This window comes from Aotus nancymaae, unplaced genomic scaffold (assembly GCF_030222135.1).
Source record: "Aotus nancymaae isolate 86718 unplaced genomic scaffold, 86718_ANA_hifiasm-v0.15.2.pri h1tg000012l, whole genome shotgun sequence".
Lineage (NCBI taxonomy): Eukaryota > Metazoa > Chordata > Mammalia > Primates > Aotidae > Aotus > Aotus nancymaae.
This window is the reverse complement of record NW_026988423.1, coordinates 29,856,076-29,880,905: the sequence shown is the minus strand read 5'-3', so window position 1 is coordinate 29,880,905 and position 24,830 is coordinate 29,856,076. Positions and strand designations below refer to the sequence as shown.

Below are 24,830 nucleotides of genomic sequence, written 5' to 3'. Positions count from 1 at the left end.
CTGAGGACCACACACCTAGGTCAAATCCAGGTCTCCCTAGAGACAGTGTGTTCAGTAGGCAATCACTATAGAATTCCACCACCCCAGTGACTTAGCCCTACCTCTTCAGGGAATAAAATGGGGTCTGCATCAAGGACCCAGTTACAGCAGGCTGGAATTGGGGTCCTGTATTTAGACAACAGAGGGCACTGCTACTGTGGCAGAATTTAGCAGGAAGCCACCAGAAGGAGGAAGTAGGCCATAGGGAGGGTTCCACTGGGTTGTTGCTTTTGCAGTTTCTTTTTATTTTTGAGACGGATTCTCACTCTGTCTCCCAGACTGGAGTGCAGTGGTGCAATCTTGGCTCACTGCAATCTCCACATCCTGGGATCAAGCAATACTCCTTCTTCAGCCTCCTGAATTGCTGGTATAGGCATGTGCCACCACATCTGGCTACTTTTTTGTATTTTTAGTAGAGATGGGGTTTCACCGTGTTGGCCAGGCTAGTCTTGACCTCCTGACCTTAGGCAATCTGCCCACCTTGGCCTCCCAAAGTGCTGAGATTACAGGCATGAGCCACCTCCCCCAGCTCGATTTTACACTAAACATATAGTCATCCTTCAGTGCACAATCAACAGACAATGATGGCCTTACAAGCAATTGCAGAGTTTCCCCAGGATGGACTGCAACAGAACTGAGGGGCTAGATGCCGCTTAGCCATCGTATCACTTGGCTTGTGCCCAAATAGCATGAGGCTATAACCACAAATGCTTCTCTACTAAAATGGAAAGAAAAAAAAGCCTCCCTCATTTTTAATAACTTTATTCCCCAAACTTCAAAAATGAAATTGCCAAGTTAAGAACTTGCCTTGAAAAAAAATTCTAATTTATTATAAAGAAGGTCCGGGGCTTGGGAATTTTTTAATGCAGATTCCTAATTTTCCAAAGTGAGATTCTCCTGTGCATTTGAATAGATTATGCTCGGTATTGCTAGCCCTTAGCACAACGGGAACATTATTAAAACGATCGCATGGGTCTCAGAGGAAGGGCTCTGTGTCTCGCTTCCTTTTTCATTTGGGAGACTTCATATCAGAGACTGTCCATTTGTTGCCTGTGGAAGAAACTGGGTTTCTGAAGCGCTGATGGAGAGGTGTGCTCAGCTGCCCAGGTCGTGAGGAAACAAGTCGTAGGGAGTCCAAAAGTAACAAGATTAGACCTAAAGGAATGAGGAGGGAGTGGGTCTTGTTTCCTGAGAGCTCTGTTTTGGACAGGATTCCCTGATGTGCCCGACCTACATTCCTATCTGGCCCTGCTTCCCTGAAGACGTGGAGTCTCAGAGAGCAGTTTGGTTCTTGGGGATATTAGCATTCTGAAGGGAAATGTAGTAGAGTCTCCCTGTGGGAGGCTGGGGTCCATATCTCAAAAACATAAAGGGAAGAAGTCAGGGGTCCAGTGCAAGTTCGCAGAAAGCGCCAGCAGCCAGGCATGCATGGAAGAGCTGTTCCTACAAGGGAGCCCCTCCTAGAAGCCCAAAAGAGTGGGCAGAAGGGCCTTAAATATTAGCACTCTGGAGAGAACAGCCTTTCTCCCTAGCGTCAGAAGCCTTTATTGGGGGGGCTCCCCCAGTTCCCCATCCTTCCACTCCACCCCTGCCCTAACTCCTCTCCTTAGCCCCACATCCCGCTCAGTTCCCCTGGGAACCAGCTCAGCTTAAGGAAGGCCCATGGCAATTTGGCCATAGCCTAGTGGCTTCCTCAAGGTCATAAAGACCCCAACACCTTGACCTGGTCAATTCACCATGGACACTGATGCTTCTCATCAGACATTTCACTCATGGATTGCCTAGGTTACAAGCACATGGCAGCTTCCCCAGGGCAAATTATTCCTTTGCTCTAAATGTGAAGATTTTAAATGGTGACATTCTGGCGGATCCTCAGAGAGGAGAGCCTTTGGGCAGTGCCTGCATCTGGCTTCTGCCTGAGATCTTAGATATGGAAGTGGAGTCTCCCTTCTTCCTCCCAAAGGCTAGAGCAGCTCAGTGGTGACTTCTGGGGGACTGAGCACCTTAGAGCTGCAGCCCACCTCCATCCGTCTCTCGGCAGCTGGGGTTTATTAATCCAGCTGTATGCTGATCCTTAGGCTTCTGGATCAGCATTCAACACAGGCCTTTGCTGCAGCTCTCCCGATAATCCTCACCAAACCAAAACTTCTCCCAGCTGCCCAGGCAGTCAAAACAGGGAGGGGTGGGTGAGAGGGAAGTGGCCGGCACCGGCCATGCCAACACAGTATTCTCTGACCTCTCAGCCTTGCCCTGGTTATCCTCGAGGCTTTGGGTATGGAGGTGTGGGCCTTGGCACCTACCACCTGCTAAATACGGGAAGGGTCCCCATCTGTGTTCCCCATTGTGACTGTGAAGTCTGGAGAGAGAATCCAGTTACAAAAAAAGTGGAGCCCAAGCTCCCACCACTTAATCGATATGTGGGCATCCACTGTGCTGGCTGAGCGGAGTGGGGATGGGTCTGCTTCTATTGAGGAAGGATGATCTTGCCCCTATTCTGGCCCCTAGCATCTCCTTCTCTCACTTCTTTCTTGGAAGGCAAAAGGTTCCCATCGGTTGAAGGCTCCTTCTGAACTTCGTCTCGGGAGCTGAGACTACAGAGGGAAGGGACTTGACATAGTGTTGGATGCTTGGAAGCTTTCAAATACAAGAGCCATGTAAAGGCCAAGTTCAACCCTGTGGTTTGTTCATGGAAGCTACTGGCATGAGCAGCGGGCTCACTGAGGATGGGGTTAGGCTGGGAGAGCTGGGCAAGTAATGTGATTTTATATGTGGGAGCCGGGCCATAGACACGTGCTCAGAGGTTGGTGAATGACCAGGGTTTTTGGACTTTCAAGGGCAGAGCAGTCAAAGTTGCTCCGTATGCCGGGCATGCTAGAGAGTGGCCCCACAGCATCTGGTAAACTCCTGGGGGATGACAATGATGTATAAAGCAGCTACTATATGCTCCCGCTAGGCTGGGGACGTCAGGGCCATAGTGAGCACAAGCCCCGCATCTGCATCTTAAGATCCTTTTCATGCTGTACGGATCTTCCGCGTGATCCACGAGAATGGCTGTGTTTGAAAATGCCAGTGAGTGGGGGATGGCAGGGGAGGGTAGAGAGTGGCTGCTGGAGGATTGCAGATAGTAGCCTGACCACAGCACCCAGCGGGCACCTGCCACACATGGTGAATGTGTGGATGTACATTCTATCTGGGTGTATTTCACATCACAGTTACCCAATAAATAATGATCAAATTCATATTGACAGGAGAGCATGAAGGGAAGGGTCAAAGAACAGAGGCTTCTGTGAAAGCACAGACACAAAACTCAGTTTCCAAAGAACCAAGGGCAGACAAGAGGAGCACCTGGGGGAAGCAAATATGAAAAGTGGCTGGTCTCAAGGATGCAGGAGGGCAGCCCCCACAAGCTACGCAGGCTTCCAGGAGGAGGAGGGCTGACAGCATGAAGACAGCGAGAAGACACTGCTGAGGAGGGGCCTGCTGCAGGAGCGGCAATCGGGGTTGGGGGGCGCAGAAGATCTTGGGGGGTGGCTGTGTCTGAGCTAAGGGATGGAAGCTGGGGACCAGAGTGAAGGGGTTGCCATGTGTAGAGAAAGAATCTTGGCTTTTTAAAAGTAGAAGCCCAGAAGAATTCTTAAGAGAACAGAGATTCTCCTGATAGGCAGGCAGAGGAGGACAAAAGGGTCCAAGTGACTGGAAAATGGGGGGCCTGGCACCCAGGAGCCTCTGAGTAGGAAGTTTCTCGAACACTCAAAGGGCGGTTCCACTCACATCTGGTACCTGGGTTTCCCCAACTGTGGATTTCGCCCCAGTCACCAAAAAGGGATTTGGCTGTGCTTGTCTGCTGTCTGTGGGGTGGGGTGGGGGACAGGACTGTGACCCCTACTCCAGCTTCCAGTCCTAGGTCCTGGGGTCTGAACCTGTGACTCCCCTCGGCGTCCGTGTTTGCAGGCCTCTCGCTCCCCAGGCTGACGGGGAAGAGCCCGGAGTGCCGCACGGTTGTGGGAGGCCTGGCTCTGCCCGTCGGCCCCTGGAATATCCCAGCCTGCAGCTAGGGCTCTAAGGCCACCACACTCCCTCCCCCGGGGTGGAGGCAGCGGCCCCTGAGCACTCACCTGTGGGCTGTCCTGGTAGGGTGGGGGCGGGACATTCTGCGTGGCCATCATCGTCAGAGCGGGGGCTGGGGAGGCATGTTGCATCATGGGATTGATTCACATGGAGGACCTGTGGGCAGGAGAAAGGGGGCCGCACCGTTAACACCGCCCAGCAGGCCCGCCCTGGGCACCCAGCAGCTCCCTGTGACCCCCCGCTGGGCCACCTGGGCTGGCTGGATGCCGCCAGGGTTTCAGGCCCTTCAGGGCAACAAATGAGAGCTAAGGGAGAGGCCTGGGTGGGGAGGGGCTTGCTGCGCTATTTTGACTTGAAAGAAACAATATTCAAATCATATGTAAAACAACCGGTGCCCTGCAGCGGCGCTTTGTTCAGTATCAGCTCCGGCCTGGTGTGCCTGTGGGGAGGGGGTGTGAAGGGGGAGGGGGCCTGGCTGGTGGCAGCACCGGGGGACTGGAGGCCATTTGGAGACCCCTCCTTCCCCAGAGAGGGCCCTGAGTCCCAGCCTGATAAGGGTGCTCCTAGCCCCGCTGTTTCCCAGGCGTTCTGGAGCTGCCACAGAGGCGCACAGGGGTAGGAGGGCCTCAGGCCAGCTCCAGGGATCCAGGGTCTCCAGGTGCCGAGCTAGCCCCTCCCTAGGGCTCACCACACCCCCTAGTGGTAGCCCGGACCTAGGGGCCCGGACCCCTCCTCAGACTGCAGCCCCAGGGTGGCTGCTTGGAGGCCTTGGGGAAGGGAAAGAGGCAGGGCAGTCCACTCAAGGTACTTTTCCAGGCGCGGGCTTGTGACTAGGTGTGGCCTCAGATGTGCCTGCACATCCTATTAGGGAGGACTTTCCTCAGCCTTGGTTCAGCACCGTCACCGGAATGTGGGGCTGTCAGAAGAGCTATCAGAGCCAAATGGGTTACCTGCCTCTTTGGCTGGTAGAAGGGTGACTTGTGAGTGGGAGGGCGGGGGTTGGGGGGCTCGTTAGTGAAGCTAGGATGGAAGCAGCACCTCCAGATTCCCAGCTCTGGGTCTGCTCCACTGTACCCCCATCTTTTCCCCATCCCCAGTAAGCAGGTGAGCTGTCCCCATGAAACTTCAAGATATCCTCTTGAACTAGGATGTGGTGCCGTAAGTGGAGACAGCCGGCTGTGCCACCCAAGGAAATGGAATGCCCAGAGAGCTGTTATGCTACGGTAGATGCTCTGAAGTATTTACATCTGGAAGCCACAGGCTAGTTGCCTGATACAGGGTTGTCTGTCCACTTTACGCTAGGAGGTTGCTAAGAGCCTCTGTGGAGTGCAGGACGTCCTTCTCCTGGGTGGAGGGCACTGTTGACCTAGAAACCTTTGTGAGCACAGCACTCACACTCTCTGTCCCCTCTCCCTGAGGCACCTAGGGCTGCATCCTCTTCCAGTCTGACCCTTCCCAGGGTCTTCCAAAATGTTCACAGACCTGAATTCTGTGGAAATTTGAGAGTGCTTTGGAGCTGCTGTCAAGTAAAGGGGCCGGCCTCCAGGGCCGTGTGTTATGTGCCTGTCATTCTTTTGGTTCTTTTTCAGGAAGCAGAAGATCTACTCTGACTTGACCTGAGTCTCCAAAGTACCAAGTATGCTTTGACCTTCTGCAAAAAGCACTGGAAATGCACGTTTCACTCAGTAGATGTCTACCAACTACCAACTCTGCAGAGAACTATGTAAGGGGGTGTGGTGGGACAGATGAACGAGGTAAGGTCATCTGTCCAAGGAGCGTGGCTAGTGGAGGGAGGTCATGGTCCTGTAGGAAGGAAGAAAGTGGCTGGGCGTGGTGGCTCACGCCTGTAATCCCAGCACTTTGGGAGGCCAAGGCGGGTGGATCATGAGGTCAAGAGATCGAGACCATCCTGGTCAACGTGGTGAAACCCCGTCTCTACTGAAAATACAAAAAATTAGCTGGGCATGGTGGCGCGTGCCTGTAGTCTCAGCTACTCAGGAGGCTGAGGCAGGAGAATTGCCTGAACCCAGGAGGTAGAGGTTGCGGTGAGCCGAGATTGCACCATTGCACTCCAGCCTGGGTAACAAGAGCGAAACTCTGTCTCAAAAAAAAAAAAAAAAGCAAGTGAGGTGGCGGTGGGTGGAGAACACACAGGGAGGGATGGCTCCCCTGGTGCTAAAACTGCTGACTGCAGGCTGGTTCTCATTGGCTTCACTGCCTGTTGCTCGCCCCTGCCTGGCCTCCTTCAGAAGACAGACTACCAGGATATCTTCACAATAACAGCACACAGGACCTTACCCATCTCACACACCGCTGGACCCCGAGATCCGATTTCCTTTAGCAAAGGGACACAGGAAGGGGCCTTGGAGAAGCCTCTCTCTTTAAGCAGGGGAACCAAGGCCTCTGTTCACAGCTGGGTCTTTGTCTGGGTGATGGTCAGCATCCCAGAGAACTAAGAGCAGAGTGGGGAGGTTGCAGAGGGAAAAAAGGCAGGGGGGAGATGTAGACTCTTTGAGCTATCAGAAGGAACTTCCAGAATTAAGACTTTTGAGATATTAAAGTGGATGGAATTTCTCTTTTTTGAACCCTGATAAAACAAAGGGAATAGAAATATTTCAGGGGCCTATGAAGCATAGCCTTCCCTGGAACTCTGGCAGAGAAGGCAACCTTGGATAGGGCCCAGGGTCAGGATGGCGGGATCTCTTCCTGGGAGCATCAATCACAGATGCTCATCTGCCAGAAAAAAAGTGAAGGGCTATAGCACTGTAGTGCCTGCAGCCTCCAGAAGAGGGAGCCTGGGGACAGAGTCAGGGTGGGAGCCGCTTCTAGGAAGGAGGGCCTTCTCCCCTCTTAGGGGCGACTAGTTCTCTTTAACCTCGGGCATGGGTCTTTGGTAACCTCATTCCATGGATTAGAAAGTCATAATGAAGGCAAAACAAAGGAGGCTCAACCAGTAGGGCGTAGACTACAGAGAGAGGCGCCTTTCATTCATTCTTTTGTTCACTGTCCAGTGAATGGAAGGTAGGGTCATTTTAGAGGCACTGTCCCTAGAAATATTAGTAGCAGCAGGAGGCAGCCCTGTCTGGGGGTAAGGAGGGATGGTTAAGAGTAGTCTGCGCCCAGAGACAACCACCCGTGAGGCTGAGAAGAGACTGTTCAGTCCTGAGCCCACCAGGCTGTGGAGCAGGGCCAGACCTGTCTTGGCAGAGGACACAGGAACAATGTTCTGAGGACCCAGATGGCCCTGGCCCCTCCCCCTCCTTGGGGTCACCATAGGCCACTAGGCCACTGCCCCATTACCCTGTGGGGGCTTCTCCTGCAAGAGAACAGGAGGCCTTTTCATCAGAGGCTTAAGTTTCCTTCTCTGCTCACTCGAGCACAGAAATCTCTGGCAACTTGACACTCCCGGAGCTCAGCTGCTGCAGGACCCTGCACCCTGTCCGGAAGCCTGCTCTTTTCTTCACACCTCTCCACCCACACATGCACTTCCCTGGTTCCTGAGGGGCCACGTTCAACCATCCTGGAGAGGAATTTGGGGATCTGACTTGCCTTATCTGGGACTTGGATGGGACTTTGCATGGGGTATGGGAGAACTCCTTGAGCCATAGTGGGGGTGGGGGGGTGGGGGGTCCCAGCCCTTTGGGGGAAGACTGCCATGTTTGCACTTTCTTTGGGAGAGGGAGGGGAGCAGCAGGCCTGAGCCTCTGCAAACCCAGCCCTGAGCTTCGGGCTTCGGGCTTCGGGCTTCAGAGCTTTTGTCTCTGACTCCGAGAGGCTGCTTGGCCCTGTCCAGAGGCCCCAGTGCTTTGTCACCAGACACCTGGGCACTCAAGGGGGCACAGCCAAGACTGCAAATGGAGGACAGACGAGGAGCACCTCCCACAGAGAGATTTCCAATGGCGAACAGGCTGACAGGGAAAGGTTGCTTTTTGATTTGTTTTGCTCAATGCTGAAAACCTTTATGATATGACATCTAGGAGGGAAAAATTCTAATGCAAAACTCGACCCCGCAATGATATCCAAGAAGAAATTATTTGTGTCTCTGATATCATCAGAAGAAGCTAAAATGCCATTTTACAGAGCCCAGGAGCCAGCAAGGCAGGGTCAGTGGATGCGGGTCGGGAAAGCACACCTCTTTAGGAAATGGGCTGGGCAGTCCTAGGCACCCACCTTCCTCAGCCTCCTCAACCCAGGCCCCCCCGCAGCCCTGCACCACCAGGCCCGCAGTCCAGGGCCCCAAATTCAGTGTGTTGACAAACAGACTCAGAAAAAAATACCAAGCTCATTAGGAAGGAGCTCATTAGGACTTGTTGACATGAAACCCATTAGACCAATTAACATTCCATTAACGGCCTAGGGTACCAAGGGGTTAATGCTGCTGGGCAGTAATTGGGCTGGGGTGCCGGGGTTGGGGGCTCAGGGCCTTAAGGATGAGACACAAAGTCTAATTGGGAGCTCTCTGGCCAGCTGGCCTGACAGCATTTGTTCCTGGCCCCTGACCCTAGCTGAGACAAATTGAGGGGGGAGAGGGGAAGTAGGGCCAGCTCACTTGGCCCCTCAGTGTTCCAGCCACCTGCCCCAAACTGGAGGCTAGGCCCATGGCTGGCACAAGGACAAGGGGTAGGGGACACTCCCACCCTCCTGGACTCTGACAGTCCTGTTTTCTTCCTTCACGCTCTTCTCCCCACTCCCTCTGGTCAAGTTTCTCTCTGAGCCCAGGGCAAGTGAGTCCCTTCTCTGCAGGAACTGCTTTTCAGTGATGTTACCCTCTTAGAAGAACTCTTTGGAGAAGCTAGAATCCTTGAGGCCTAGAGCTCCATTCATCTGAAGAGTGCTGGAGTTCAGAGAGAGGGATGACGGGAAGGGTGGCCTTGGGTCTTCCTGCCTTCCAGCCCCTGACTTCCTCCCCTCCTTCCTCCCTTCTTGCCCCTTCCTTCCTCCCTTCCTTCCCTGTTTCTTCCTCTTTTCCTTCCTTCCTCCCTCCCTGTCCCTCCTTCCCTTCCTACCCCTCCCTCCCTCCCTCTCTCTCTTCCTTCCTTTCCTCCTTCCCCCTCCCTCCCTCCCTCCCTCCTTCCTTCCTTCCTTCCTTCTTCCTCCCTCTCCCTTCCTCTCTTCCTTCCATAGTAGCTAAGAGGCACTGCTGAGGGCCCCCTAGGAATGCTTTTTGTCTGTCCTCTGACACACACAAGCAGTATGTGCATGATTTTCCTTCCCTTGAGACAAGTAGGGGCTGCGAAAATCCCATCCCCTCTCTGGGTCTCAATTTCCCCATCTGTAAACTTTGGGATTGGATGAGGGAATTCACAGGGCCATCCTCAGCTCTCCAGTACCATGTTCCAAGCCTGGGCTTGGGGTCAAAAAGTCTGGATTCCATATCCAGGGACTCTACCACTTATTCTGTAGCCTGTACAAGTCACTTTCCCTCTCGGACTGCAAAATGAAGGGATTTCTCCAGAATATTCCAGAAGCCTTTGCCCAGGATTTGCACTGCACTCATGCTTGTTGGATGGAACGGAAAGGGTTGGATTGTAGCTTCTTTCCAAAGGCTAGCCAGTGCCTGACTTCTCTTCCTCCCGTCTAGTTGGAGAGTAGGAAGGAGGCCCCTGAGGCCAGCGAGCCAGGAGCTGTCAATCCCTTCAGACCAGACGCCCCAGGTTACCCCTCCACCCCCACCACCAAGCTGTCCCCTCTGAGCAGCTGCCCAGGCCTGAGTTCTGACGTCTAGACAGATTTGCAGGAGGCTGAAATAACACAGTGAACTCAGCAGGAGGGACCGAAAAGCTGCATTAGTAACCTGGCTGGCTTCAACATCTCCCTCTGGGGCAGACTCCTCAACCCTGGCACAATCCGTCTCTTTTTCCCTCAGCCCCAACACCAACACCGCGTCCAAAATGATCTTCTCTGGCCCAGCTCCCTTCCCAGAAGTGGCCTGTAGGTGGCGTCGCAGGGCCCCGTTTTAATTGCATTATATAATATAACCTGTTTACTAAATCATGTAATCAGTCGCCTTAGGATTTGCAGCCTGGGATGTGTATGGAGAATTGGACTTTGAGTCAAATTTAAAAACAAATAAAAATGAGAGGCAGCTGTTGCTGATAGTGTGATATTCATCTTTTGGAAACAAATTCACCCCAGTGCTATAAATTATGCCTGGAAAAAAAGTGTTGCTGGTGGAATGGAGTTGGCTAGGTCTCCGCTGCTGGCAGCTCACAGCGATGAATCTTGAAATAACAGTGTCAGCCTGTCACTGATTTCATGTGACTCTGTGGATTTATCTAAAGAAGCGCAGGCGTGTGGGTGCACGCGAGCACACACACAGAAACACACACGCGCACCAGGTCTCTCTGCAAAGCCCGGTAAGGGTAGAAGTGACAAGCCGGAGGCGGGGTGTCTGCCGGAGTTCGGTGGTCCCTGAGGCTTGGTGGATGGAGTTGGCACCGAGAACTGAGCAGTGTCAAGGATGAGGTCGATTTGTGGTGGCAGAGGAGAACAGAAGGGAAAGAGAGGATGCACCGTGGGCTGGGAAGCTTGGCCATGTGAGCAGGGCTCTGTCACCTCCAAATCAGTTGTCGGGTTGAAATGTTTCAAAAAGAGGGAGAAGTGGAGGCTCCTGGAATGGAAGACTAAGGAATTTGGGAATTGGGGTAAGCTCCCCAGAGGCTGCTCCCCCTTACAACACAGCAAGCACCCTCGCCTGCCTCTTCATCCCAGGGGCTGTGGGTGCTGAGAGGAAGCTGGGACCCTGAGGAGTCAGGCAGAAGGAATGTGGAGCTGAGTGGGTGCTGCTTTCTGCCTGTCTTTCTGATCCTGGGCTGATGGGGGTAAATGGAGATCCCCCAGTCTGATGAGGTCAGGCTCGGAGTGGGGCCTGGGAGCCAGGGAGGGAGGTTGTATCTATGTTACTGAAGGAGAAACAGGTGGAGAGGAAGTGAGTGGGATTTGCACTCGTGTCTGACACTCTTGTTCACTCTGTGTCCTGAAGGCCGGCTAAGAGGTCAAAAATAAGCTGCGACTCCACAATGACCCAGGTCCCAGGGCGCACTGCACCCAGCATCCTTGCAGAATGTCGCAGCCAGAACACCTGCTTCCCTACTGCCCCTCCAGATCCTCCTGGGAACACTCAGTGGGGAGGCAGAGACGACAACCAAGACAACCAGACACTTTGGCCACCCATAGCTCTCTGTACTAATTGTCATTTGCCACCTTTCTGGGAAGCCAACTTGGGAGGTGGTGCCAGGTCATGCCCTAATATCACGATGCTGGTGCCCAGGGAACAGAGTGGAAGCCAGCGTGAGCTTTGGCTAGGGCTCCCTGCTTCTGACTCCCTGAGAGATGTGCAAATCTCTCTGTCTCAATCCTCCTTCAGCCCTTAAATGCCACATGGAGCAAATGCGCTTTGGAAAAGGTAAGGTCCTTCAGTGAGACCAGGGAAACTGGAGACCCTTCCTACCCAACCCCCAGTTTCCATCCCAAGGATTGCGGCCTCCCCCTAATGGCCTGTGGTCCTACTTCCAAGGGCCTCGACTTCCTTTCCCTTCTCCACCCTGAAGACCATTTTACTGTTTGTTCTTTATTCAGAGTGACAATATGTCCCCAATGTGGCCGGGCCAACAGATCACTTATGGACTCACTGACCCCAGCCTAGAGATGAGCAGAAGCTTACATTATAGACCCACGCTGCAGGAGGGCGTGCTGTTTTCCACTCTGGGTCCCTCTGCATCCACGGTTCACTATGGGAAGGATTAGTGGGCACACAGGCAGCATGACAAAGCAGTGTTTGGGGATGGGACCCAGCACCAGGTCCATCACCCTCCTCAGCCGCTCCCTCCTCTGTGGACAGGACTTGCCTTCCTTAAACTCCAGTCCGACCGGGTTTCCCAGAGAGGAGTCCCACCATCTTGCCCTTTGCTGGTGGCCATGCCGCTCTGATTCACACAGGAGCGAGTTCCAGGGCTGCAGCCTCTCCTCCTTGACTCCCCAGTTCAGCTATTTTTTAACTGGGCTTCACAACATGCAGCAGGGGAGTTAGAGGAGCAACCTCTGCCTGCTCCCACGCCCTCTTCCAGGTCCTTCTCCTGCCTCTCCACACCAGGAACCAGAGTGTTGGAGCCCCACTTCCCTCCCTGCCTCGCTGTCACACCTTTTCTGGCTTCAAAAAGCCGCTGATATATTTTACAAACTGAAACAGCAATTTAATTCCCCCTGATAGCGGCAATTGTCCATTAGATCTTCCTACCGAGGAGCTTAACAATAATTCCTTTCATCCAACTGCTTGCTTCTTCTTGATCTGAGAATCAATCCCATAAATAGCAGGCAAGAGTTCTCACATTACTCTCCCCTCCAGCTTTTAGCATTTTGATGAAGATTCTCATCTCCTCTTTAAGCACTTTACAACTTGGCAATTTTTCCCCCTTTGGTTCCTTTAAACAAAATAAAACAAAAAACAGAAAAAAAAAAAAGCATGCCGGTTGGAAGGGGGAGCACAGGTCTTGCATTCTGCTTGCAGAGGTGGTAGGCACCTTCTCCCAACTGGAGGCAGGGGAATGGCGGCAGTGACCTGCAGTGGGTCCCATCTGCTGAAAAGTGGGTGCTTTTCTGCCCCAAAGGGCCATCGCTCATGTGTTCCCAAACTTCACAGTCACTACACCTGGGTCCTGCTTTGACAGTGATGCTCAATTTAGAGTGTTTCCCATTCCATGAGGCCCTCCTCCTACTGTTCACCCCCAGGAATGGAGGCAGGAGGGAGGCCACAGCTGCTGCCCTGGGGTGGTCTGAGTCAACACTCTCCCCCAGCCTGTGGCCCCCTTGGAATATTCTAACCTAGAGAGGGGATTCTGCCCTTTTTCTTCCTCTCCAGACCGCTTCATCTCTAGCCAAACAGAGTGGGAGAAGTGGGGAGGCCCAGGGAAAGGAGAGAGCTTGAGGCCTTTTATTTAATTTTTTTTTTTTTTTTTCAACATGCAGGCAACTCCAGGGATCAGACAGCAGAGAGCCCTCCAGGTCCTCCTCGGTGGCGGGTAGAGTGGATTGTCAGGGCACCTGGGAGCCCCGGCTCCCCCCTCCCCTAGAGACACTATCATGTGCTTTCTCATCTGCACACACACAGAGAGAAACATATCTAAAAATGAACTAGGCACCGAAGTCCCCCTCGACAAACCTGATTCCCAGGTTTATTATTATTTGTCAAGAGCTGACAGCAGCCGCTGCTCAGGAACCAAGCTGAGAAAACAACACGGGCCGGGCCCCTGAGACCCACAACTCAGCAGAGACAGACAAACCGCTCCAGAGCTGGGATCCCAGGTGGAAGAGCAAGGAGCCACCTCTGGCAGCCCTCCCGGCCTCCCTTCCTTTGGTAAGCCTCTCTTCTCTGAGTCAGTCAGGAGGGCCCTGAAACTCCCTGGGAGCTGGGGGGAGAAGGAAAGCAGGGGTGGGGGACCATGTAAGGTGTGGGCAGGGCGGGCTGAGTGGGGGCTGTTGGGGAAGAAGGGCATGGAGGTGAGGGACTCTGAAGCCTGTGCATTCCACCCCTGGTGCAACCTCAGATTCTCCTGGAGACAAAGAGCTAAGAGGGTCAGCCAGGCCTCTTTTCTCTCTGAGGACTGTACTGTATCTGGCTAGATGACACCTCATTCTAATTTTTAAAACTTGCCTTCAGGAAAAAAAAAAAAAGGTCAAGAGTCAGGGCTGTGGAAGCAAGTGGCTCTGTGGGTTCCGCTTATCATTGAAAATCCACTCATTCCTGAGACTACCATACCCAGCCAATACGTGCCCTTCCTGCGCCTTTGTGGTGGTCCAGGCGGAGCTCACAAAAAACAGGATGGGAGCTCTAAGCAGAGCCCACGGCAATGGGATCAGCTGGAGGAGGAAAGGCTACCCCACCCTGGGTCCTCACCACCCCCTTGGAAGGAGGGCAGGTACACCGGCTCTTGTTGCTGAGCTGCAGGAAAGGCAGCCCTGGGGAAGGGAAGATGACAGCCACGATGCAAGAGGAAGTGACACGGCCATGCAGATTCACACCCCAGCAGACACACCTTCTATTGCCCCCAACCTAAGATGCTCTCTCGTGCCTTTTGCTGTGTTTCTTGTTCGCCAGCAAGGTGTTCTGTATTTCACACCCGTGCCCTTCCCTTCATCAACACTTGGCTCCAAACCCTACTGTTCCATGAAGCCTTCCTTCCCTCTCCACCCCAGGACATGTAGGAAATTGTGGCGGGAACGATAACCATGCGTGTTTCTGTGTTATGGAAAATCTGCCCCTCACCTGCATGTCCCTTCTTGCCCACTGGCCCCTGTCCCCCCAGCAGGCAAGATCATGGCTCCCTTGCATGTTCATTAGGAGAGAAGGGGCAGCCTATGCAAGATGACTCCACAAAGTCTTCCTCCTTATGGAGCCTCAATATATATACACGGCTATAGTTTAATTTCTTTGGCTTACTCTTAAAATGTAAAACAAACCAATCCAAGAAGCATAACCCTTTAAGTCCCAGTAGCCATTTACACAGCATTGAGAATAAGTGTGTTAGATCCTGGAGCCAATTTGAACATGAGTGAGACGATAATATAGAATTAATAACAGCTGCCACCCATCGAGCCCCCCTCTGCCCCAGGCACGATGCTAACAGCAGATACGGATCACCTGGTCTCTTTCTCTTAACCAGATGGTATCGGCATTACGGTTGTTCCCATTTGAGGATGAGCAAACTGGGACTCTGAGGAAGTTTCCAGATGTTACACACAGTCTGATCCCAGAGTCTGCAGGGTTGACTGGAAGTTTCAGGGTGAAGGCAGGAGACAGCAGGAAAGGACTGAGACTTTGAAGTTGGAGAAGTGCCGAAAAGGCAAGGCTGATTCTAAAACCGAGTTGCCGGTTGAGAGTTGGGCCCTCCAATACTGGCTGCCCTTTGACTTTCACATGCCCTGATTTTCCAAGCATCATGTTATACCGACACCACTAAATGTCTTCTGTCTTGACGAGCCTGGGCTTTTGCACATCAGTTAACAAACACATGCTCTGTGCCTTCCCACAGTGGGGAAGTTCCTTCCATCAGCCCTGTCGTCCTGCTACAGCAGTGTGTGTACACATTTTCTTAAATATTTCATTGCATTTTGCTCTTATTATTTTATAAAAATGAGCGGGAGATGGGAAAATGAAAGTGCTGATACCAGTGGTAAGTAGGGGCCTCATAAACCTAATACGACCGAGACAAAGATGGAAAACATCAAACGAGTTGAAGGTGGCAAATCTTGAGTCTTCATCGTGGACTCACTGGACTGTGTGTTCAATTAGGAGAAGAAGGAACAAAATTAAAGAACACAAAATGATAGAAATATATGGCTGAAGACTGCATCTCAAAGGCAACGTGTAATTGGAATCTGATCATGTGTTGTAGCTGTCTGGGAGCAGAACTCTGGGAACGCAAGGGGTACCTATGAAAGCCAGGCTGCCTGTCCTTCATCCTGCTCTTGGCGACTCTGGCACCAGGGCTCTGAATCATATTGACTGGGATTTGGTCAGTGACTCTGTCTTGTCATACTGGACTGAGGGGCCCTGCTGGGACCCAGGAAGAGTGAAAGGGGGTGGACGGGAGCATATAGGCAGCCTGCTCTCTGTGACCGTCTCCACTTGGCCTTCTTTCCCCACATACCCATGGCTTTCCAGAGACCACCCACCGCTTAAAGAAGTCCCTGTTCTGGAATGAAATCTGTCCATGACACACAGGCTAAGAGGCAGCTGGGTCTATCTTGGGAAAGCCTGTCCAGTGGAGCACTATTAGTTTTTTCAAGTCGGGGCATCCCCTCTCTTGTCATATCTCCCTGAATCCAAGATTTATCCTCTTGCCAAAGAAGCCCCTTCCTGTTCACTTCAGAGTCTTTTCCTCCTCTCTCAGCCCTGAGAGATTCTAGGCAGCAGTCTGAATGGGCAACCAGTGAGCCAGCAGCAGGGTTATTACCCACAGCCTCCGAGGCAGGCAGCTATTAAACAGAAGTGCAAGGACAGCGCTGTGTTCTACCTCACACTGGCTCAGGCTGTTCTCTGCCAGGTCCTTCAACCTCTAGCCTTGGAAAGGGGGCTATGGTTCTCTGGCTCCTAAGAGGGAAAACTTTAGTCATGTGCTGGCCCTTTTAGCTGCTCTCAGACACAGAGGAGGAGTGTTTCATATTAGCAGTGGAGTCTTTGAATACTAGGAACGGGTCTGAAAATTATAACCTGCATTGAAGCTTAATTCTGCTTTTTGCAATGCAACCCATTTCCTATCATTATGGTCTGGGAGGAAAGAGAATCCTGCCTTTAGCACAGAATCTTTGTAGTCTCGAAGTTCAAGACTGTGCCTTCACTTCGCCCTCTTGTTTCTCCAGTGAGATAGACCCCATCTCTTATGCCAGGGCAAGGACCAGGGGATGGAAGAAGAGGAGGAGAAGAAGGCAATTTTGCACAGTGGACTCTGGCCCTCAGGGACCAATTAGGATGCTTAGAACGGTTACTTGTCTTCTGGGATCTGAGCATTTGTTAGTCTGGATCTTCCAGGGTCAAGCCTGTCCAGAGAAAAGGAACAAAGTGTTTCCACTTCCAGATCAGGAGGTTCTGTTCAGAGCAGGTTGACCAGAGCAGGCAGTGTGGTGCCTGTAAGATGTCTGCTCCCAGAGCCAGTCTTCGGGATGGGAAAGAGAAGTAAGCCGGGATCCTCCTCTAAGATGACTCCCCAAGGACACAAGTTTCTCTGGGGCTGGGGGAGGTCCCTGCTGTCTGCAGCCCCCTCGGAGCTTTCTTCTCTGTTTAGGGCCTGGCTGTCTCTGGTGAGAGCCTGTGCTTTGTGGCTGGGAAGAGCAGTCTGCTGTCTCTTTGTCCTGCAGTTCACAAACATGAGAAAAAGATATCACTTAATGTGGCACTTGCCGAGGTCGGGGATGATTTCACTGGCAGAAGCTGTGTGTGCATGTGAGCTGGGGAAGTGTGGGGAGTAGGGGAGATGGGCAGAGGGAGACAGGGAGGTGAGGAAGCCCATTTCAGAATGATGGGGAAGGTCAGGCAGAGAGCTCCCCAAGGGGGACAGAGAGCGGATGCTGGGGAGATGGAGGGTCCAAAGGAGCCACTCACAGCAGGAAGCTGGCTGCTGCAGCTGCCCTGGAACCCAACCTCAGCCTTTTCTTCACTCCTCAGGAAATCAATGCTTCTTCCCCAATTCCAGAAGCAGTGGGAACTCAAGGCACTAGGGCAGATTGTCAGACGACCAACAGAGGCGGGAGGGTCCTGAGTCATCATGAGGTCTGACGTCTTCCCCAGGCAAACAAGGAAAATTGCCCAAATCCATGCAGCAAGTTGGAGATATGGTCCTAATTAGAACCCAGGTCCCAGGTAGCAAATCCAGGCCTCATTGACTGAGCACCTATTCTCTGCCCGGCACCATGCAGGGCAGTGGATGTCCCAGAAGGAGAAAACAGAGATGACAAAGGAAAAGAAATAAAGACATAGCAAAATGGAGATTTCCCTGTGCCGAAGCAGACAGGTGACTTCAGACTGAAAATATCCCAGCGCTAAGAAAGGAGAACACAAAGCAAACCTCAAGCCCTAACACATTGTGCAGAAATCAGAACTTTAACAGGAAGAGAAGAGAGAACCACATGTTCCCATGGATCCTCACTGCAAGATTGAAAATGAGACGGCGCAGCCATGTCATCAAGTTCTAGGAGAAAAAGGTTTTGGACCTGGGATTCTGAGTGCAGTCAGATTATCAATCAAGTGTGAAGACAAAGCCTGTGTTGGACATGTGAGAACTCAGAGTTTATTTTCCACTCGTTGACATAAAAAAATAACTAGAGGTTGTAGTCCAGCAAACGAAGAAATCCGAAGGGGAGGAGAACACTGAACAGGAAAGAGCAGCTGCTCAGGGTGCCCGTCATGGCACCACGGGGCTCAGAAGGTCCTTCCGCAGCAGCCACGTTGTGACGCCCCTTCCACGGGCCACTCACACTGCTTAGTTCTGTGGTTGAATAACATTGCCATGCCCACGGTGGTTTTAATGCTTTTAAACAGATTTCCATCTTATAATCACCTATAGAATGCAGAGGTAAACTACAGCAATGTAACAGAGTATAAATCTTTTAAATCTTAACAATGTAAAAATAACAGATAATTTATTATTATGCAAAATATAATATATAAATCTATATATAGTATATTATATACAGTATAATAGTATATGGCATACTATATCCTATATATTACATAATATGCAATTATATATTATAGTATGTAGCATACATATGTGTTATAGAACACAGCACATAACATACTATACATTATTTTATATATATACTATACTATATATAATAGCATGTAGTATGGTATAATAGTAATAGTATATATAATAATATTTATATATAAACATGTTATATAATGAATATTATAATAAATATTATATTTATTATAAATATAATATATAAATAGATTAATTATATTCATTATATAACATGTAATATATGAAAATATTATATATGCTATATATAACATATATATTATATATGTAATATATAAATATATACTATATAATATATATAAATATATATTATATACATTTATATATTACATGGTATATATATTTATATATTACATGTTACATGTAACATGTAATATATAAATATAATTATAAATATTATAGTAAATATATTTATTATAATATACATTACAATCACTATTATATGTGATTTTAAAAATGCTGTATGTATTATGATATATAGTAAATTATATGTATACTATATAATATAGTGTATAGTATTATATATTATATATCATGTAGTATACCATATTATATATACTATATAATACTGTATACTATATTATATATAAAATATACTATAGAGCATATAGTCGATATTATTTAGTATTATATATAATATGTAGTGCTACACTCTATAAAACACATAATCTCTAGAGTATATGTAATGCTATATGGTATGTGTTATTCAGTATATTACTATCATTTTACATTATTAAGATTTAGAAGATTTATACTTACATGAATATATAGCATATACTATATATGGTGTATATATGTTACATAGTATATATAATGCTATGAACTAAAAATAGATATTATCAAATAGTTTGATAAAAACATCAAACTAATACAAATTGGAAGGAGAAGGGGAAGATTTGGGCTAATTTCCTCAACTTTCAGTAACAGAGAGTTAATGGATAAATAGATAAACTAAGAACAAAGGACTTAAGCATATTATCTAATGTAATAAATGTTGACCAGCAAATAACTAAAGCCAGAAGCTGTTCGTTGTGGTTGACTTTGGATCATGAGCCTTGTGGGTAGAGGTGGGGGTAGGAAGGGAGAGTTTTTATTTTGTATCTTTTACATTGTTTGCTTTTTCCTCTCACACATAGTTTACTTCTAATTTAAGAAATAACTACAATAAATAAATAATTATACATCTGTATAATAGAAAACTATGTAGCAGTTAAAAGTAATGGAGTAGATCTATTTGTTTTGACCCAGAAAACTGTCTATCATATAACTTATGTTAAACAAGCAAGTTTTTAGAACAATATTTAAAACATAATATTTAATTGTGTTATAATAAACAGTAAAACCAATAAGATGTAGACCCTACCTTCAAGGAGCTCCCTGACCATGTACCCCCTCTGTGTCCTCTGCCCTGGGCCATCTGGGCTGCTTGGGACCTCTTTCCTTTGTAAGATGTATACCTCTTATTTGCTTGCTTGTCTGTTTCTTAGAGACAGGGGTCTCCCTCTGTCATCCAGGCTGGAGTACAATGGAGCAATCATAGCTCACTGCAGCCTTGACCTCCTGGCCTCAAGCAGTCTCCCTCCTCAGCCTCCTGAGTAGCTGGGACTACAGGTGTGCCTCACCATGCCTGGCTAATTTTTAAAAATTAATACCGCGTTTGCAGTAGATAAGAACTATTTTGTGCATATTTCAAGTAACAACTCTAAGTTCTTGATTATAAGTGCTCAGTCCAAAGCCTGGCCTGGATGAAGCTGTGCAAGAGATGAACAGCTTTCTACACAAGTATCTGGTGGAGGGAAGCAGAGAGGAGAATGAGAATTCAAGGACTACAGGATGTCAGGGCTGAAAGACTCCTCAGAGAGCCTCTAGTCCTCCTCCCCATTCACACAGAAGGAACACATGTGCGGCCCAGAGAGGGGCAGTGGCCAATAAAAGGTCATGCAGTTGAATTATGACGTCCAGAAAAGGCAGAACTGGGCTTGTGAACAGAGTCAGGAAACAGCAGACAAGCTGAAGGCTGAACTGGGAGCCTGAAACCATGTGGCCTGCAGAGAATCCTACAGGGAGTTCAGAGGGAGCCCATTCAGGAGCTGCTCAAAATGCAGATGGCTTGGCTTTGAGGGGAGGCCTGGACAAATCAGGCCACATCACCCTTCCCTAGTGTCCATGGTAGTGGGAAAGAAGCAGTTTTAATATTGGTAGAAGGAGGCACTTTGGGGCTCAAGGGGAGGGACTTGCACAGGAACTGGTATTTTCTGAGCATTTCTGATGCACCAGACATTGTGTGAGATGCCTTCTTGTGCATTCTCTCATTTAATCCACACAGAAGCCCCATGAGGTAATTATGATTACCACAATTACAGAAATACAACGATGGTAAGAAGACTTAAGTGTCCAGACGCAGTGGCTCATGCCTGTAATCCCAGCACTTTGGGAGGCTAAGGCAGGCAGACCACTTGGACCCAGGAATTAGAGATCAGGCTGGAGAACATGGCAAAACACCACCTCTATAAAAAAAAAAAAAATAGAAAAATCCACGCAGCATGGATGTGCGCACCTGTTGTCACAGCTACCCAGGAGGCTGAGGCAGGAGGATCACTTGAGCCTGGGAGGTGCAAGTTGCAGTGAGCTGAGACTGCCACTGTGCTCCAACCTAGGTGACAGAGTGAGACCCTGTCTCAAAAAAAAAAAAAAAAAAAGAAAGAAAGAAAGAGAGAAAACTTAAGTTATATAACTTGCCCCAAATCCCACAGCCAGCAAATGGCAGAGCTAGAATTGGAGTCTAGGTTGGTCTGGTTCCAAAGCCTAAGCTTCCTCAAGGAACCAGAGGGCTCCAATAACTATGTGTTCACCAGCTGAGAAGAGGAGAAATATCTCTCCTAAATGGGAATACAAGAAATGCTATTCCCTTCCTGAACTATGAGTATGGAATCAGCTCCTGTACCCAATCCATGACCATCTAGGTACACTGGCTGGCTCTTGAGAACTAGGGTTTACATTTGCCCAACAGAACTTTGAAAATCCCCACCTCAGAGGCTATCAGTATTTGGGGCTCCCCTTCTCCCAGCTCAGAGTACCTACAGTGCCAGGCTCAGAAGAAGATGGGCTAGGACCTAGCGTGAGTATAGGGAGGAGAAGATGCTGGAGTCCAGAACTCTTGACTTCCAAGTTTTCAGCCCCGAATCTGTCCTGTACCAACCTCAAAGGCATATGACTTGCTCTTGCCACTCCTCAGCACTGGCCCCCAGCCTCCTCCTATGTCTCCCTAGGCACCTCTGCTTCCATTGAGCCCTGACTTTGGGGGAGGCAGGCAGGCCCAGGAGAGTATGTATGTCAGTTAGGGTTTGTCGTTTACACGTGGAGATCATTAACAAGACTTATTTTTAAATTGTAATTGCAAAATGTAAATGCTCCCCAAACCGATGTGTAATTGCTACCCCCTCCACCCCAGCCCTTCCCCTCTGGTGCCAGCTTTGCAAGGAGAGAATTAGAAAATAAAAAGGGGGTGGATTATGTAAGCAAAACGATTTTAAAAAAAGAGAGCGAGAGAGCTAAGAATTTAAGTGAGACAGCTGGCAGCTTCTCTGATTGCCACACTTCCAGCATTAGCTGCAAAAATTGTCCTTGTCGGTTGCACCCATCCAAGCAATAGTGTCAACTGTGTTTAGTCCCTAGAACAGACCATACTGTCACTCACTTAGCAAGATGGTTCAGTGGCCAGAGTGTGTGTGTGTGTGTGTGTGTGTGTGTGTGTCTGTGTCTGTGTGTGTGTGTGTGTGTGTCTCGGGAGTGAGAGGGCAAAGATCAGGGGTGGTATCTAAGGTTGCCTCTGTGCCATCCATGGAAGCCTTCCATTCTACAGGAAGACATAATTCCCAGCAGGATTAGCAGTCCGTCAACCCTGTTCCGCATAATCTACCATGCAGGTGACGGCAGGAACACCTCCATTCTCCCAGGCTCCGGCTGGCCTGTTTGGACTCGCATCTGCAGCCACAGCCTGGAGAGAATTAAGACTCTCTTAACGGAGAGTTCAGCAGGAAGAGCCTCAGTTCTATTCTCACTTCCAGAGAAAGCCACTGATACACTTCACACGGGTTCACCAGGTATAGAACTCCTGTTCCTTTTTGTACCTTCCTCCCATCTTCTTCAAGCCCTGCCCACAGCTGCTGTCTACAGTGAACTCCCTGCGACATCATTGTGCACGCAGACTCCGAATGTTGTTGAAAAGACCGTCAACTTGCCCTCGAAACGGGCATCACCCAATCCACACTCAGTGAAGACCTGACCCACATAGATGCCCTCCCCTCGGCTTCCACCTCGAGGAGCTACAGCTCTCCCATGCTGCCCACCCTTTGTTGTACCTAGAACACAGAGCTCCTCAGACAGGAAGAAGGACAAGCGTTGCTTCCAATCTCTCCTCAGACATGTGGTCCTCTGCATAGACTAACTAGCTGCGTGGGGAGCTGGGCAAAAGGACATCCGGCTTTGTGGTTAACTCTCCCTCATTCCCTCTCTCCAGGGAAACCAGCTTTGTGAGGAATTTAGCAATGATTTCTACTGCCAAAATGGAGACTAATGAACTGTAAGGTCGTGGTGGCCCTAAGACATCAGGGAAACTTACAAAGTCCTGGGCAAGGTCCTTTGGAGTTGGGGCCCAATCTCACCATAACAGATCCAGCCCTTATCATGGCAGACTGGAAGGAGAAAAGGGTTGTTTTGGATAACTAGGTTTCTAAGTCCCTGCCTATATTGATACTTATATCCGTGAGATCATGAAGTTACTTAAGGGGATTAAAAAAAAACCCTATCTGATAAGAGGATTAAATGAGTTTCTCTATTCAAAATGCTTTATACATTCAAAAGAACTGTTTTTCAGAGTTCGTCAGAAACCCCTGGGATGCAGTTTCCTCCATATACATCAAAAAGAATGCAGGTTCCTGAGTCCTAATCCTGACAGTGCATCAGAAGTTCTGGCTTTGGGGTCCTGGAACTGCATGTTTAAGACCCCCCCATCCCCAGCCAGGTCATTCATAGGTGATAATGTTTGCTCCAGAGGGTGGTACAAATGTGATCATCATCATGATACTAAACAAGGCCCCTCCCACTGGTATCAACAACCATTTATCGTTCACAGAATACGTAGATGAAAAGAGACAGGAATAAAAGGCCCAGCCCTTGTCCTCAAGGAGCTAAGGCGATAGCATAAAGACATGAGAATAATCATACAACAATTTGCTTTCTAAGGTTGTTCATGTAAGTGTCAGCTCATGTTCTGAGCTGGTTTCAGAAGAAAAGATAATCCGTCTGGGGGATTTAAAAATATGTTAAGGGACAGAAGAGCATTTCTTACTGTTCGGGTGATCCCGGCGGCCTCTGAGATGGTCCTCAGGAGACTCACTCCCCTCTTCCTACTTCCAGCTGGGCCAGAATTTCTTCCTGTCCTCTAGAGCCGAAGCACCTGCAAAAAAGGTAGGGAGCCCTCAGCAGGAAGGCAAGAGGTGCAGGGGCAGCCTGGGCTCTGTTCTCCCCTCTCCAGGCTGCTCCGGGATATGCTCTGTAATTTCCCTTGCAGCCATTTTTCCTGTATTTGCCATTCAACTCTCTCCCAGTGTGGTCGCTGAGGCCCACAGAGCCATTGTAGCCAAGCCCTGGTCACTGTTGAACGCGCCCTATTGTTGCCCATCTGGCTTCCTGACACCAGGTGTGACCGAGGCCCTTCCCCGCAAGTGTGGGCAGGTGCCTGTGAGTGATTTCTGCGGTGCTGGGAAGACCACAGCTGACATCTTGTTTTAAGGCTGTGGGCAAACTCAGAGGAAGGGGTGACAGTGATAGATTTGTCAGGCATGCACATAAGTTGCAGATCCACGTGATGGCAAGCTTCAGCTGGGATCTGGAGAGGCACTGATGCGGTGAGGGCTCCAGGGCAGCAGGGAGGAAGAGTCGGTGGGGAGTGGACCCAAAGCAGCACTTAGCAGTAAAGGACAACCTGTGGCTTCAAGGTGGCTTTGGTTGCACAACTTATTTTTATTTTCAGATTAAAGCAAATTAATTTTGTTTCTCAATATTTGAAATGGACCATGGTGTTGGCGAATGGAAGCTAGGTGTCTGGCCGGACACTTCTCAAACCGACCCATCAATTTCTCCTTGTAAATGAGTTGCTAATTGGACTTCAGTGGGGCTGTGCTTGGAGCCAGGATGGGAGGGTCAGGGGAGCGGGGGCTGCTCTGAGGCCTGGGCTGTACTTTCAGGGCAGCATCGGGGAGCACCGCTGGCCAGGAGGGCCAGCCCTACACCAGAGGTGAATGCATCTTTAACATTAACAGTTCCTTCCTAGTTAACACCATCTTACTCTCCCTGTAAAAACACATTTGCACCTCAGTAAAGAATGTAATTAACTGGTGACATGACAACAGGAGGAGCTAAACAGTGGCCCAGGTCGGGAGCTGCAAGGGGTAGTGGTGTGTTGGT

General features: G+C 49.7%; 1 protein-coding gene across 7 annotated transcripts in view; it reads right to left on the bottom strand.

Moving 5' to 3' along the window:
* The window catches only part of PKNOX2 (PBX/knotted 1 homeobox 2), a 266,160-nt gene that overhangs the window by 77,065 nt on the left and 164,265 nt on the right, over nt 1-24,830 (bottom strand). For 5 of the 7 annotated variants that reach the window (XM_021671229.2, XM_064375537.1, XM_021671228.2 and 2 more), the window contains 2 exons: nt 23,713-23,820; nt 4,155-4,263 (listed from right to left, as the gene is read on the bottom strand). In XM_021671229.2, the coding sequence (XP_021526904.2) occupies nt 4,155-4,241 (87 nt within the window). In that variant the 5' untranslated portion in view covers nt 4,242-4,263; nt 23,713-23,820. The remainder of the gene's footprint in view (nt 1-4,154; nt 4,264-23,712; nt 23,821-24,830) is intronic. The other 2 variants (XM_064375536.1, XM_064375535.1) reach the window with 2 other exon arrangements.